Genomic DNA, 17,336 nt, shown 5'->3' on the forward strand with positions numbered 1-17,336 from the left:
CCAAGCCATGTTTACGGCGTCATTCCTCAAAAACTCTTTCAAGTTCCAGGACTTTAATTGCGGAACTTGGCACATTATTCTCTTATCACTATTGTAACCAGAGATGTACAGAAAAAGTCATTTATTTTGTATGTTAGGTGTACTACCAGTTGCAGATTTAATTAAAAAGCACATCAAGTAGATTACGTATTCAATAGTCCTCATCGTGGACACTTAATAAAGGAAGACACCGAATAGACTCAAGTTTCCTTATCTTTTCCTTTTGGAGATGACTTGAACCATGGTATCCAAACAGATGTTGTCCTCTGGTAAAGCTTGTATGCTTCAGCTCTGTAGGCTTGCTTAAGCATCTTATTCTCAACAAGCACAGTGACATGTGCAAGGCACATGCTATTAATGAGTGCACCGACAAAAGTCCAAGCCTGACCCAGGTTCCAGGCAAAAAGGACGAGTCCCCACCACCATAACTGCTCCCCAAAATAGTTTGGATGTCGTGAATACCTCCAGAGGCCTTCGTCAAGATTGGGAACCATTGGCTCGCCAAGCTCTTTTAGTTTCTGATTTCTGCTCACAAAACTGTAGAGCTGTGTATCTGCATAATAGGCAATTATAATGGCAGACAAGCAGATGAATACGGCAATGAAATCCCAGATATTCAATGGCTTGTCTTCAGAGTGGACAACATACATAGGCAGGCATATTCCCATCAGAAAAACCTGCAAAATCATGTCATAAAACAAAAATAGATAACACCATAAAGGATGATAAAGGAGTCACGAGCATTTCTCTGTTCCCCCAGCTGACCGTCAGTTTATCACATTTCAAGATATTACAGCAACCGGACTTGATTTACAAAATCAATTCAAACAAGAATATGATCTTTACCAGTTCCATGCTTTTGAGCAAAATGTTTTGTTTATATGGTTGCGCAAGCAGAAGATACTAATTAAAGTGTGTGGTACTTATGAAATAGTTGATCATTTTGCATCTGAAAACTGCCTTATAAAAACATGAATGGGCTGAATAATTCATAGGACCTTGTGTTTGAAATCACTAGAGATGGTATCATCTGAACAGCAGAAACTTTGAAGGAAAACTCAGAATGGATTTCTTGTTTATGGCTAGATTGAGCAGCAGGACTTCCAGCACACTCGAAGACAACGCGACAAATCTATGTAAGCAATTAGGTAAGCTATATCTAGCTGAAGGAAAATTCTATAGCAGGCAATGTTAGTGGGCTTTAAAATCACACAATAAATCCTTTCTCTAGTTAGTAATGTGGATTTTGCCCCCTAGAATTCTTATGAATGGGACTCTTCTTATTTTACACCATAACAATTCTTTGGTTATCAAAAAAAAAAATGGGACTCTTCTCATTGCACAACAATTACCAAGAAAAGAAGCCTGACATTAAGTGAAGTTGCATAAATAATCATCCATATTTTCTAATACCTTCTAAACAGAGTTCTCAATTTGAATAAATAATTCACTGATAAATAAGTGCTTCAGTTTGTCAATAATTGATGACTGCCTTGCTGATTTCTCGTCTATAGGCTTACACAGTTTCTAGCCATTAGTCATGGCCATTATGCATTATTATGATCTCAATATAATACCAATGAATGATTATGAGTAAAAAAAGCAATAAAAAATCCAATATAGAAGATTATTTCTAAAAGCACAGGATATGACTGATTAATTGATGTTTAAAAATTTAATGTAGGTTCATTAGAACCATATAAAGCAAAACCCCAAACTCCCATTAAGAGAAAAAACAGACCCCCCTGCTGTGTTTACCAACTACACATTGTCTAACCAAATCCAATTCTCTATCGATACGTTCCTTAAAAAAGTCCGATTCGGGCAGATTCTTCCCCCAACTAATATTTTTTATTGTTTTCAACTGATTTTTTTTTTTTCATTATTCAATATTTATATTGACAACATTGTAATGCTACAATCAGTCCATAAATTGTTAAAACTTCCATAAAAGACTAGCAGATAAAAGACTGACCTGTTGAGAGACATAAACAACAAAGAAAGAGATCCACCACCAGTGCTTGGGGTACTGGTGGCTAATATCTGTAAATCTCCAATCTTGCCTGTGTCCCCACTGCCAATTCTCACGCCGGAAGTAGTTATGAGTAAGTCTAATGCTCCAAATCCAAGTTAAAAGTATAACCACCTTGGACCTCCATACATTATACTTTGCCAATGGATGATTTGCATAGAAATGCACTAGCATTACTGGAATCACAGTCCAGTACAAATCTATCATCTGAAAAATCAAATTCCAACAATAACTCTATTCATCAAATCAATCAAAAATCACAACTTTACATAATATATTACTCCCTCCTTTTCACTTCAGTTGTCCAAAGCTGACTTTGATGGTCATCTTGGCCCATTTTTTATACTAATCTTTGACTTTAATCTTCATCGCGAAAAATAACAGTCGGCTCTAGTTAAAATAGAATACAAGCACTACTCTCTCCGTCCCAAAATACTTGTCACATTTATTTTTTCGAAAATCAAACTATATAAACTTTGACCAACAGTTTAAGATGATTGATATGAGAAAAATTGTAACTTACAGTACGTTTTATATAACTTTTCAGTATCTAAATTTTAATTTCAAAATAACAACCTATTCTAATCTAATTTAGCTCTCAAGATTAGTCAAATTGACTCTCGAGAAGCGAAACATAACAGGTATTTTGGGACAGAGGGAGTATAACATGACTAAGTTTTTTCTCCAAAATGATACTAAAATATATCGGTAGTAACTTCATAAATATAACTGCAGGGATCCAAGTAAATTTGAAATACAAATATATCATCTAATTACCACACTTGAACAAAAACTCAATTCAACTCTAATAAAAGATTCATTTGAGGAAAATTATAAAATTACCCAATTAATTTGGACATAGAATCTTTAATTTCTTTTTGAAATAAAATTTACATATTTAGAAACTGCATAAAAAGTAGTAATGGCTAACAATTCAAAATATTTAGAAAGTAATTAAAGAAAATATGTCTTTAGTGTCCAAATAGTAACTAAGACAAACAAATAAAGTCGGAGGGAGTAGTAAATTCGAAATACGAATCTATCATCTAATCTAATTACCAGAATTCAAGAAAAAATCAATTGAAATCTGATTAAGATTCATTTGAAGGAAATTATGTTATTACCCAGTGACTGGATTGGAGAAGACCAATGAGCCAAAAGAGGAGATTGACATTGAGGAAAAACAAGAGATTAGCAAATAGAAAGGGGTGTTGGTAGCACCAATTGTAGAGTGGATGATGATGTTCATCATGGTATTGGCTAAGGAAAGATAGGTAGAAGAGTAGTGAGGGAAGTGGAGCAACAAATGCAATCAACGCATTCTTCAAATTGCCATGAGTAGCCATATATGCCCAGTCAGTAGAATTGACTCACTGACTTGTGGAGGGCATTTTATATTGTCAAATGGAAGTGAGTGTGGTGAAATAAAAAAATTGCGCAGATTGCCCTTCTTTTGGGGTGGTCTTTAAATATTGCCTCTCGAATTTGTGGTGTTTAAGTTTTGCCCTTCGCTTGAAAAATGGTCTTATACCCGAGGTTCTGGGTTTGAACCTTCACTTAAGCATAAATTAAAAAAAAATCGCAAGGCAAGGCTTGGGTCCCGTGTATGCCGGACTCGGCATACACTTGTTAAAGAATAACTAAAGTTATGCCGGATCCAGCATACTAATGCCTTGTGGGCAAACTTTTAGTTAAGCCTCAATTAAAAGTCTGCCCATAAGATAGAACTTTTCCTTAAAATATAGTTTAGTTATGGCTTATGGGGCAGATTTTTAGTTAAGGCATAACTAAAAGTATGCCCCATAAGGCATAATTTTTCCTTAAGACATAGACTTTGCCTTATAAGGTAAACTTTTAGTTATGCCTTAATGAAAAGTTCCGCCTTATGGGGCATACTTTTAATTATGCTTGATTTATTGCACTTTTAGTTAAGACATAACTAAAAGTATGCCCCTAAGATTTTAACTTTTCCTTAAGGCATAAACTTTGCCTTTATAAGGTGAACTTATAGTTATCATACGGTCCGCATAACTTTAGTTATTCCTTAAGAAGTGTATGTCAGGTCTGGCATACACGCGACCCAAGCCTTGCTTTGCGATTTTTTTTTAATTTATGCCTGAGCTGGGGTTTGAACCCAGAACCTCATGGTTTCTACGCGAAGCTCAGAATTACAACGTGAAGGACAAAAACTAAAGACCAACATTTTGAGGGGTAAAAACTAAAGACCATCCCAAAGGAAGGGCAGGAATTGCCCTGGTGAAATTGTTCACAAAGTCCAAGCTGTTTCGGGCGCAGAAGCATCCGAATGAAAGTTGATAAGTGAATGAGACTTACCGGTGCTTACGCCAAATGAATGAATACATATATTTGTATGAATATACAAACACATCACTTAACTATGGTTAATTAATATATATATTACTATTATATATAAGTGAGGATGTGAGGTTTTTGTCGTCCTCACATCCTCATAGCATCGAATAAGGGTGTTACACGTGGCTGCTTACATTTCCTTGCATTTTTTCATTTTTGTCCTAATTCATTCTGATACTTCCACATGGGCTTTTATATATAATTGGTGTCCTCTGTAACTTTAAAAAATTAGACGCAAATAGTTGCTTAACGCGACATAGTCCAAACATAAACTACGTGGACGGCCAAACCATTATCCGCCATCTCTTTGTTTTAATCGGTTTCATTTCATGGTCTTTTCTTCTTTGTTTATGTTTTTATAAAAATAATATTAGTAAAACTTTAACAGCTTTAAGGGATGTTTTTTTTTTTTTCAACATATGAAGCAAAGTTCTACAATAAACAGCTTAATAAAAAAGGCCTAAAGCTTCTTCCAAGAAGGAAATTGCACGTGATATTTGGAGGTTAAAATTGAGGGATAAACTATAAGTCGATAGGGTTAAAAATCGGTCTAAATTGTAAATTGAATCAAATCGATTAAATAAATAGATAGTTGTTTGGGTTTTGATTTGATTTTAAATTTTAAAAATCGATATTATTCGGTGTAGTTTCGTTTTATTAAAAACAAATCGAAGAAAAAACAAGTCAACCCGATAAAACAATATACACAATCTTTATAATTATATATACAATAAATATATTAACTTTTATAAACAATTTTATACTTTGTTTACTTTGTCATTTAAATTTTCTTTATCTCTATTAGACTGATGAACTTTACATCTTAAGCCCACTTTTTAAAAGAAATTCATAAGTCCAAACTCATTTATTCAAAGAAATAACTATGAGATTTACCTTATAAAATAAGTTGTATTTCTTATAAACTCTATTCACTTGAGTAAAATTTAAAGATCTTACGACAAGGAAAATATTTATACATAATAGTGCTCACCATACTGGTTTTTATAATTGGTTGTGTTGTGTAACTTTTTTAAAAAATCTCTTCTTGCCGCTTATTAGATTAATCATTTGATCCATAATATATGATGGTTTTAGTTTTTATATTTAGTCTGAAATAAATATTCTTTTATACAATCAAGCAAGATTCTTTTTTCAAGATTTACCCTTATTTATATAATTTTTACATAATCAAGAAATCATATTAGATTGATAGTATTTAATTATAGATAATTTAGAGAAAAAACTTTTTACTTTTCGGGGTGAGTAATTTATTTAAGGGTATGCCCAAGTTAAAAACACCATATAATTTAAATCAGATTAAGACATTAAGTACCTTTTACATTATTAATTTTTCCTTAGACCGGTAAAATTTAGGTAACTTTGGAACCCAATTTTATTTTCAATTGAAGCATTTATTAAGTCTTATTTTACATTTAAACATGCATCTCATGTCATATTTTTCTCTCTATTTATTTTAAACCTCTAAAATTTTGCTTCTTTAGTGAAATCACATGTGCTTACAAATCCGAGAAGTAAAATTAGTGAATGGTCTTGTATATTGTTGAAAATGAAGGTACCATTATTAGTCAATATGCGATTATTCTTGGGGTTCATCAAATTATTTTGGTTATTTCTTGAATTTCGTCTAAAAATAAAGTGAACATCCCCATTTAACTAGCATAAAGCCTCGACACACAAAATAAATGAGTGAAAATTAATAAATACCCAAAGAAATCTATTTCTATCTATAATTAAAAATCTCAATCTCACAAAATTATAAAAATACAAAAATATTTTTCAGTTTATAATCTTGCCAAATTGTAATAAACATACTTTATCATGTTTATAGATTATTGAATCATTTGCATGCCTTTGATATTTGCTAATTTTCCTACCAAACTTGCTTTCTCATAAATAACTTTTTCTTTAAAAATTATTCAATTATATGACGAAAAAACTTTAATAATTATAAAAACTTATCAATAAGATTGGATTAACTGTAATTACATTAAATTAATTATTTCACAGACAAATGTGGTATAAATTATATTTATTGATAAAAAGTTATATATTATTATTATATCTTGAGTTTGAGCCCGGGCTTAGCACAGGCCTCCGACAACTAGTATATATGTATATATATATATATATATATATATATATATATAACATATAAAATTACATTTGCGTAGTCATATTTTTAAATTACACCCCGCATAGCTATTTTTTCACGATATATAACATTATACAACTTTATACAGTTGGAGTAGATAATGTATCAACCTTGTATAAAAGTGTATAATAATGTATAAGAGGTGTTTATACACATTTTTATATTGTTATACAAGATTATACAAATTTATACAAGAGGTGCAAAACACTTTTACACTAGTATACAATATTATACAAACTTATACAAGAGGTGTTTATACATAAAGGGGTTTATACATAATATATAGAGGTGTTTATACACACTTCTACGCCGTATAAAAGTGTAGCGTTACAATTGTGAAACAAAATTTAAATACTTAAAAAACAAAAAGAATAAAAAATTGCATAAGGAAGAATAAACCATCAGCAGTTGTTGTTGCTGCTGATTGTGTTGCCGGAGAAAGCGGCTAACTCGGGTAATTTTTGAAACATGGGCTAAATTGGGTAATTAACTTCTCTAAATCTTCATAGAGTGTAAAAATCCATATATATATATATATATATATATATATATATATATATATATATATATATATATATATTCATTCCATTAAATTACTTAACTACAAAGTAAGTTATATGAGTTTGGTATAAACACCCGATTGTGAATAAGCTTTTACCTTGTGGCAACGAATAAACTGAATTAATTTTCTATGTAAAAATGCTAAGTTTTCAACTTGTAATTTTTAGAGTAAATTACATTTAACTCCTTTAACTTTGCGAAATAATAGCCCCTTCATTTTTCAAATGAGCTAATAGACCTACTTGATCATCAATTAACGGCCAAAATTGAGTTGAATCGTTGCATGTAATTTCAAAAAATAAAAATAACCTTCAATTATGATCAACAATAAATTACTTATCTAAAAAATGAAATGAATAACTAAAAGTACCTAATATATTATATAAAAATGAGCAATTTTATTTAATTTACCTTAAAAAAAGATAGAGGTAAAGAAATAATACGACATGAATATCTTTTGGATGAAATAAGAAATCATTTAAATTAACAGCTTCAGGTGATTTCAAAATTTTGAAATATATTATCATTCAAAATGTTATATTTTATTTTAAAACCAATTACAATGAAATATTATTAAAACACCTATTACGCCCTTAGTATGTAAAATTGACATAAAAATAAATTAAATGCTTTACAGAAAATTGATTAGTTGAAGTACAATTTCAATACTAGCAATAATACAAGTAACAAGATGGATCAAGAAAAAATTGAAGCTCAACAAAAAAAATAAAATAATAAAAATTATTCCATAAAGCAAAACGAGACTTTGAAAATCAAAAGAAGAGCTAAAGGAGCAAAAATAGAAGCATGAAAATATAAAATTCTATACAGTGTAATACAGTTGCTTAAATTTTTTAATTATTGAAAAAATACATATTATAATCCATGTTAGTTGATGGTTGTTTTTGACATTTTAAATATATATGCAACGATCCAATTATCTATTGCTGTTGATTTAAAATTAAGAGGAATTTATTATCCCTTTCAAAAGATAAAGGAGGTATTATTTCTCAAAATCAAAAAAGTTAAGGTGGTTAAGTGAGATTTACTCTTTCTATACCGTTAGGATGAGATAAAATGCATTGATGTGTAAAACTTCTTATAAATAAATGAAGTCTGTATATAGCTATTTTATTCGTATTATTTTATATAACACTTTTCTGTTTAATTTGTCTAACAAAGAGTGATACCTTTTTATATTTAAAAATAAATTTATTTTAAATTTTTTATTTTACGTTTAATAATTATTTATAACTATACAAATATTTATGACTTGTTTTTATTATAAATTTAAAACTCTATTTGGTGCGCAATCAAACACATCCCTAAGATGACAAAGGAAGTGTTACATTTTAGTGGGGATGTAGAATGGACCATTACACAGGATGGAATGGAAGAAGGGCTACATTTTAGCATGGATGTAGAATGGAGAAACCACAACAACAACATACCCAATATAATCCCACAAGTAGGGTTTAGAGAGGGTAGAGTGTACGCAGATCTTACCCGTACCTTGGGAGGTAGAGAGGTTGTTTTCGATAGACACTCGGCTCAGGATAAAGCAAAAACAAAGTAGGCCAAAAAGGAAAAAGGGGCAACAACTACAACAAAACAATACGCTAAGCAAATAACAAAAGACAATAGATAGTAACAGAAATCAAAGGACAAGAAACTACATGAGAAATACTAAGACCACCAGTAAGGAAAGAAAAGTGAGACAATGCTCTACTACCTACTAACCTGTTACCCTAATATGCGTCCTCCACAACCTCCTATCTAAGGCCATGTCCTCGATAAGCTATAACTATGTCATGTCCTGTCTAATCACTTCTCCCCATACTTCTTCGGTCTACCTACCTAATCTGAAGCCATCCATAGCCAACCTCTCACACCTCTGCACTGGGGTATCCGTATATCTCCTCTCACATGCCCGAACCATCTAAGCCTCACTTCACGCATCTTGTCTTCCATCAACGCCACTCCCACCTTGTTCCCGATATCTTCATTTTAAATCCTATCTCTTCTAGTATGCCCACACATCCATCGCAACATCCTCATTTCCGCAACTTTCATTTTCTGAACGTGAGAGTTCTTGACTGGCCAACACATCGCTCATACTAGTGCAAGTATTATTTTTCTATTGTTTCACTCATTCAATATGGAAGGTTTGATTGAGGGGATTCAAAAATTTGAATGTATGTACATTTATAAATTGAAACCTTGCCAGACAGCACGCAAGTATATCAAAGACAATTAAGCTTCGTTCATAACAGGGTGAGTTGTGAATATTGGAAAACTGCAGCATGTTTTAGTTGCAAAGTCGTTCTATACAGGCTTGTAGGTTTTCAAATTGACCAGAGATTTCCAGTTAAGGATTATAGTCCACGAGGTTGCTTTCATTGGCAGTATGGCTACAAATTTTTTTCAATAGAGTGAACAAAGAAATGCTCAGAGATAACATTAAGTAGAATAACAAGATTGAAGTACTAAGATAACAGGAGTTTATTGCTTTCAAGGACTTCAGTTGTTTACAATCCTTCATATACAAAGTGGCAAAGTTGGGAACCAATACTGCTGGATTTTACATATAATTGTAAGATGAAAATCCTATCCCATTCACCTTGAGGAAGTTGTATATTGGTCCCTGTTCAAACGAGCATCCAAAAACAAATCAGAAAAGAACACAGAGACGTGAGGAACAAGAAAAGAACCACAATTGGTAAGTATAAAGAATGACTAGAAGCAACAAATATTCATACTAACTTTGCAAATTTGTACAGATAGAAGGTATCATAAAATAAATAAAAGATGAATCATATTGACTTCAAAATAGCAGTTGAACTTCCACAAACCCGCAGTTGTTTCAAATATCTACTTGGATTCTGTCCTAGGTGTCTTAATGAAAAATCTAGATTGATGTGCTTTATCCCTCCATAGAATAGCAAGTATCTTCCACCTGAATGTCAAGAAACTTAATGAATCTTGTATATAAATATACAGTACCTTTTCTCTTCCAGAAGAAAGGAAGTGTATTTAACATTCCATGATGAGAAAACCAATATACAGATGGGTGTTTCCAGTAGAAACAATATTGTGCAAGTGTTCTTCTATTTTTTGATATTTATATGCACCGAGTCACTGACAGTTAAAATTAGTTTTGAACCATTTCTCGAGTGAATACCAGCAATAATTTCCTTATAAAAACATGTCACTATGTGGATTCCAACATCCCAATCTCAAAGAAAAGAAATGGTCCTGATGATTTCATGTTACAAGAACTAAAGCACCACGTCATTTTACAATTCAAATTGCACTTCTATTCATCACACTTCAAGATGCAGTTATTGACTTACAAAATTCTATTGAACAATGTACCTTGTGTATGTATACGCACTCTCTCAGTTTTTGTACTTCATGGTGTCCTTCTCAAACCCAATTGTAGGGAACTGCTTTGCATACTCCTCCACGTTGTGGCGGAGTTTTGCAATCTCAGACTGGATGGAAGCACTAGACTGTAGTGTTGTCACAAAGTCTTTCAACTTTGTTCCTGGAACAACAATGGTAAGAAATATAGTGAAGGGAGGATTTTTTTGGTTAAGCAACTGAGGTGACAACATCTAAAGAGAATCATCCAATCAAGAACTAGAAAAAATGTAGTGCACATTACTCAAATTAAAAGAAACGGCTAGTACTTTGAGATTCATAAGCATAAAGAGTCAGATGGAAGTCTATGGACTAATATTGTGCCATTACAGGTATTCAGAAATATTTGGAAGCTTACTGACCTGAGGTTTCAGCCTTAATTTTCAATGCTATCTTCACAGCAGCATCAAAGAATTCAGCAACTTTCACAAAATCTTCCTCAATAAATCCCCTGGAAGTGAGTGCAGGAGTTCCTACATACCAATTTTCGTCAAGTTTGTATGGAAGAATAACGAAATGGTAAAGAAAATCTCACAGGGAAATATTATGTACCCATTCTGATTCCACCAGGGACCATTGCAGATACGTCTCCTGGAACAGTGTTCTTATTGGCTGCAATATGTACCGCTTCCAAAACCTTTTCAACCCTAGAACCATCAATGCCCTGTAGAATCACAAGGTCAATATTGTGGCATTTTCTATCTTTCAGAAAAATGCACTCATTCACTAATACCTAATCTAGACAAGGGAGGTTGGTGTAACAAGTGTCCTTGCATAGTTTGTTAGGCAACCAAACTCATGGATGAAATTGTCTCCCTAGTCCTCAAAGTTTGAAAGCTTTTAAATTACCTTGTTTTTCAGGTTCACCAAAACCAAGTGATTCTCTGTTCCACCAGAAACAAGTTCATAACCGTTCTCCGCCAAAGCCTGCAGGATGGGAAATTTGCCGCAGAAATGAAGGAATCTAATATTGCAGAGATTTGATTAAACCATGTACCAATTAGGTGGCTGAAATTAAACTACTGGATTAATGAAGTTGTGCTTCAAATGAAAATCACATATGCATCTCACCTGTGCAAATTTCGAGCTGTTGGTGAGGCATTGCTCTTGGTAAGCTTTGTATTCTGGAGTCATTGCCTGCAATTCCGTTCCTCGTGAGCACTTATTACTCAAGAAAAGATAATAGTAGCAGAAGCATATAGAGTATGAGAATAATCAATATCAATGGTCATATTTAACTGAAGAAAAATTCAAAGAGAGGTGGACAGCTTCATGAAGTAATTGAAGTTGGAAAAGGAAAAGAACATGTAATCATTTCCATGCATTTGGAGGTCATTCTTCCAGAGTTTCTTTTGAATACGTTAAAGCATAAATCACACTCTTTCATATTTTTGAACCTTTAGTTTCAGTGTGCAGTTTTCAAGACCTAATAGCTGCTTCACAAGTTCTCAAATTTCAAAGAATATATTCAGATTTCCCAGATATGTTAGTGACAACAGAAGCTGATCGAAAAACAGTTATGCAAATATTGGTAATTGAATTTTCCATCTTTCTCAAAACCATTTGCTGAAAAAGCTCCAGACTCAAAACCATTCAGTTCTTAATACCCAAGAGGCTTATTTTAGCAACCATCAGCTAGGGGACATGAACTAGTATCTGCACGAAGCGAGTTAAACCATAATATATTAAGCCAGTTGCACTGCGATTATAAATATTATCAATAAATGTTGTTTAAAAGATACAAAACCTGTTTCAAAGCGACTGCCAAGCCAGTAATTGTATGATTGTGGGGACCACCTTGAAGTCCAGGAAAGACTGCCTGGTTAATTTTGTCTTCATAGTCGTACATCACCTTCATAAAGAACGCAAGAAAATATTTAATTAAATCAGATACTGGGGGATATGTCCTAGATTAGCTAACAATGAAGAAGAGAGCTTGAAATAATGGGTGATATATCTCTTGATATCAGAGCTAACCTCCTTGCCTTGCTTGTTAACCTCCTTCACACCCTTCCTGAAGAAAATCATGGCACCCCGGGGTCCACGAAGGGACTTGTGGGTTGTGGTAGTCACAACATCTGCATAATCAAATGGTGATGGGATGACTCCAGCTGCAACTAACCCACTAATATGAGCCATATCTGCCAACATGACAGCTTTCTGTTTGTCACAAACCTGTAAGATACACAGGAGGTCGGCACGAGTTCAATTTTATTCCATCAAAAATCACTTAACTTGATCTACATAACTAAAGCAACTACTGTGTAATAGTCTGGTGAAGTTTACCTTTCGGATGCGTGCATAGTCATAAAGACGTGCATAAGCACTAGCACCAGCGACAATCAACTTTGGCCTAAAGAGTGTGGCACTTTTCTCAAGCTGCAAAGGAAAATCACAATTAAAGGAAAGGTTCCGAAGGAGAGGCATCAGTTATTGCAAATTCAATGTCACAAATTATGAAGAGAAATATATGGTTTGTAAATCATGAATAATACTACTTATTACAGACTAAACATTTCTGTCTCTCCTGCATACGTCCTAATATAACTGGATGAATAATCACTTGTAATATGCAAAAGGAAAGGCCAAAGAATCTGAAAAATGAAATCCACCAAAAATCATTCAGGACATTAAATTGTAATGGACTCTGTAAAGCAGGCCAATTTCAAAACAAACTACAATAGACATTTCAAATATGCAAAGTGTAAGAAGCTCAATTTCATTTTCAATTTTCAATTTTCAGAAAGATATAGTGAATTATTGTTCCCCCTTCGTGAAAAAAGAAAAGAAACAAGAACCTCTATATTAGCCCATTACTTAAAAGACATTTTGTTGTTCTTTTCCTTCCACTGACGCGGCATTCCCACTATTTTCTTTTCAAATATGTTCCAATATTGTATCTGAAATCTTACATCTTTCTTATATGAAAGTTCCTTTTTTTTTTTTTTTTTTTTTTTTTTTTTGTAATAATTTTGAGAACTTCTGCGAAAAAATAAAGAATGTTTAGTGCAAATTCCACTTAATCCTTAAGTAAGGTAAATACAAACATAAAGAGTTCAAAGGAAGGGATATTTATTTGTTACTTATTCAGATAATTATAACCAAATCTAACATAATTTCTCATATTGTTGACAGGATAAATATAGTGTGGATCGTTCATGCTTGAAGGCTCAATAACTAATAATTTACTGTGCCTTAGCTTTCTCTTTTTCCTATTTCTCTTTGTGCATTTTCAACAATTTTAGGGGAAGTGTGGACCAAAAAGATGTACCTCTAGCAGTTGCCTTTTGTCATTTTTACTTTGTTTTATTTTCTGTATCAAGCATCAACCCTTATCATAGAATTAATAAACTGATTTTTCCTATGCCAATTGTAGATATAAGACTGCAGTATTCAAGAAGACAGGCTAGAAATGAAAAGAAGCATAATAAGAAAATTACCTGGTCATAGTCAATATAGCCAGTGCTCTCATTCAGTCTGTATGGCATAGTTTCAAAAAATATAGAGACGGCAGATATCTTCTTTGTATCGGTCTGTGATATTTAAACACAACATAAGACAAGCCATACATAACATAATTAAAATGAATCTATCGAATAGCTACACTTAACAGTAGAGATTGTTACGCTGACTCCAACTCCAGACACATACAACATTTAATTGGTACATGGACAACAACACGTGTCATTTCATATTGCCTATTTCATATTTCCTTTCTCAAACCACTACTTGAAGTTGTAGATTTCAGAACAAATGTGCACCAAAAGTAAGTCAACGTTCACAGGAGTTAGAGCCAACTAATGAATAATAGAAATTCCTAAAATGCTATGTCTTCAGAACTTTCATACAATATTTGCATGATCTGAAAGCAGAATTTTATGTCTTTTAAGTGATGCAGTGTCAATTAAATTCAGAATCACAAAAGAAAGCAGACTAGAAAATATATAGCATTTTCATACTAGCAAAATCTTAGTTTAAGTTTTATATCAGTAAAAGCTTATGGTGCATGGCCTAGAACCTAGTGAAGCTCTTAACCCACAAGAAAGCTAAAGCAGACGACAGGGTAAACAGAAAATTAATATAACCAAATGTGCTTAAAGGAATCCCAGAAAACCATTACTCATTAAGGAATGAGTAAGTATTCGCACCACAACAACCGTGTAAATTTCCTATATGCTTGGACTTTTGACGCTGTGATATTGGTCCATGGAAGCCAGATAATAAAACAATAGAACATAGAAGCACCTGATATCCATGAGAAAGATGTCCACCGTGAGGAAGATCAAGGGCCATGATTCTTTCATGAGGTTTTAATAATGCAGTGTAAACATGAAAATTAGCAGGTGATCCTGACAGAGGCTGCACATTCACTGCATCAGAAAGGTTAATTGGAGGTAAGTACAGTTTTTCTAGCAGTAGCTTAAGTGTTTTGGCCTGCAAAATTCTGAAATATAAGTTTCAACTATGCAGAAGTTGAATACTCAAATTACCTCCCCATTTTGCAGGATCCAATCGAAATGCCTCTAAAGCACGTTTTTGGCATAAGGTTTCTGCCATGTCAATAAACCTGGACAGCCACTCATTCTTTCAGAATAAAAGTAGAAATTACGGCGGCTGATATATAGTGTCAGAATACTTGGGAAAAACAAAACAAATTTAGAGCATTTCTGCGTACTCGTTTCCTCCATAGTATCTAGCCCCTGGATATCCTTCACTGTACTTGTTTGTCATAACAGATCCAACAGCTTGCATGACAGACACAGAAGTGAAATTTTCTGAAGGAATGAGTTCAAGTCCCTATAAATAGAATTTTTCAACTCTTGTAAGCTACTTATTAAATATCAGCTTCCAAACCAAACAGAAACTTCGAATTTTACATCAAAAAAAAAGTACCAACAGAAATAGAGAACTACAGCAGATAAGATGACTAAAGGAACAAACTTTTTTTTATCTTTAGAAACTCCAAAGGTGTCATATATTTCTAAGGTAAGGGTCAACGGAAAAATTCAAAAATTAAGCTTTCCAAGCTACTAAGCTAAAAGAAATTTCAAACAGACTAGTTTATCAGTACTCAATTAAAACCCAAAGAAGCACACAAACTACTTTATTACTACTATTATTCAGTTAGAAACCAAAACAACATATACATGGACTCAAATATTTATTGTTCAAATTTCCAGCTTGCTACTAATTGAAATAAGTTCATTTCTAAACTTCAAATTGGATTATAACTCGATCTAAAGAAACCTTCTTTCTCTCTGTAGATTGGATTACAAACATATAGATGGACTCAACCTATGAATGACTAAGTATAAATGCAAGAAGAAAAAGAAATATATTGAAGAAAAGATAGAACCTTCCACTGGCGCGCTTTTTCATGCTCGATAATGTCAGCAATTTCTGGATCAACTTCCTCTAGAGGGGCATTCAGTTGCTTTGGCCACTGGAATTCCAGGTCTCCAAGTTAGAAAATACAAGCAGAAATCAAATAGCAATACATCTCCAGTTTCATAAATATTCAAAAGCTTACCGTGACACCATTTTTTTCCTTCTCGTAAACAGCTTCATTAGGCAACGAGGACTGCAAAATGAAGTTAAATAAACTTAACCCTCCAATAAATTAACAGCAAAATCAGAGATGGATGCAACCTATGCACTATGAGTTCAACTGAACTTCGCTAGCGTTTGGACATAGATTTGGTTGAAACTTAAAAAAAAAAAAAAAAGCTTTTAAAGATGAGATGAAAACTGATTTTTAGAAGTTGAAATTGTGTTTAGACATGCATTTTACTTTGAAGTTAAAATTTTGTGAGTAGAAAACTTCAAAAACTGGTCACTTTTTATAACCAAACAATGTTTTCAATATCTTTTTGAAAAAAACTTATGGCTAAACGTGAGCTTAGTATTTTTGACAAACATAGACATAGATACGTGAAACCCCATTAAATTTTTAGTAAAATGTTATATTCTAAACGCATAATTTCGAATGTATCATAAGTTCAGTCTTGAGAACCTTAAAATTTAAATCCTGAATCGGCCTGTAACTAAAAAATTGAACAAAAAAAGAAAAGGACGAACCATGTAATAGAGAGAGCCGCCATTATGGAGACGCTTAATGGGTTTGTCAACAGAAGAGGAAAGTCTACGAAGAGCCGTTGCCATGGCCATTCTCAGCCTTCTCCTTCTGCTTTAGGCAGCCAATGAATGAGTCACTTTTGAGTTTTGTAATGTGTGATCAAATTTGGATGGTCAAGGAAATATCGTTAAATTTATGGTGGCTATGGCTCCAGATACACACGTTACATATCCATTCTATCCCACAAGAAATTTCACCAATTACTAAAGGCTATAATTTCATTATACACAACACTATTTGTTTCTTGAGATTCAACTAATGTGAAGTTTGACCAAAAATTTAAAATGCATGTTTTCACCTTATTAACATGGAAGAATTGCAATTTATACTCCCTCCGTCACAAATTGTCACTTTTCATTTTTCGAGAGTCAAATGAGTTATTATTTGACTGCAATTTTTTTGTCGGTTTTTTAAATATTTCAAATTATTAATTATGATGACTTGTAGTTTTTTTTTTTACGTAATTTTCAAATATGTAAATTTTATTTCAAAAAATTTAAAAATTTAATGTTCAAACACACGGTCAAAATCAAGAAATTTGATTCTCGAAAAGTAAAAAATGTCAAATAAATTGGGACAGAGGGAGTAGTACTTTTTGT

At 32.8% G+C, this 17,336-nt stretch overlaps 2 protein-coding genes across 2 annotated transcripts; both read right to left on the reverse strand.

Annotated features, from left to right (window-relative positions):
* Nucleotides 1–68: 68 nt before the first annotated feature.
* LOC132036645 (uncharacterized protein C594.04c) lies at nucleotides 69–3,492 on the reverse strand. Its single transcript, XM_059427028.1, has 3 exons — nucleotides 3,196–3,492; nucleotides 2,015–2,278; nucleotides 69–716 (listed from the first exon to the last, which is right to left on the reverse strand). Exons 1-3 carry the CDS (start codon nucleotides 3,415–3,417, stop codon nucleotides 240–242), a joined length of 963 nt encoding a protein of 320 aa, XP_059283011.1. The 5' UTR covers nucleotides 3,418–3,492; the 3' UTR covers nucleotides 69–239.
* A 6,164-nt stretch (nucleotides 3,493–9,656) lies between these two features.
* LOC132036654 (serine hydroxymethyltransferase, mitochondrial-like) lies at nucleotides 9,657–16,863 on the reverse strand. Its single transcript, XM_059427038.1, has 16 exons — nucleotides 16,680–16,863; nucleotides 16,132–16,182; nucleotides 15,958–16,044; nucleotides 15,277–15,398; nucleotides 15,092–15,168; nucleotides 14,847–14,971; nucleotides 14,042–14,134; nucleotides 12,888–12,980; nucleotides 12,579–12,776; nucleotides 12,349–12,453; nucleotides 11,673–11,738; nucleotides 11,451–11,528; nucleotides 11,154–11,265; nucleotides 10,964–11,074; nucleotides 10,554–10,725; nucleotides 9,657–9,822 (listed from the first exon to the last, which is right to left on the reverse strand). The coding sequence occupies exons 1-15, from the start codon at nucleotides 16,767–16,769 to the stop codon at nucleotides 10,577–10,579; spliced, it is 1,557 nt and encodes a 518-aa protein (XP_059283021.1). The 5' UTR covers nucleotides 16,770–16,863; the 3' UTR covers nucleotides 9,657–9,822; nucleotides 10,554–10,576.
* Nucleotides 16,864–17,336: the final 473 nt, after the last annotated feature.

The sequence above is a fragment of the Lycium ferocissimum genome, chromosome 2 (assembly GCF_029784015.1).
Source record: "Lycium ferocissimum isolate CSIRO_LF1 chromosome 2, AGI_CSIRO_Lferr_CH_V1, whole genome shotgun sequence".
Lineage (NCBI taxonomy): Eukaryota > Viridiplantae > Streptophyta > Magnoliopsida > Solanales > Solanaceae > Lycium > Lycium ferocissimum.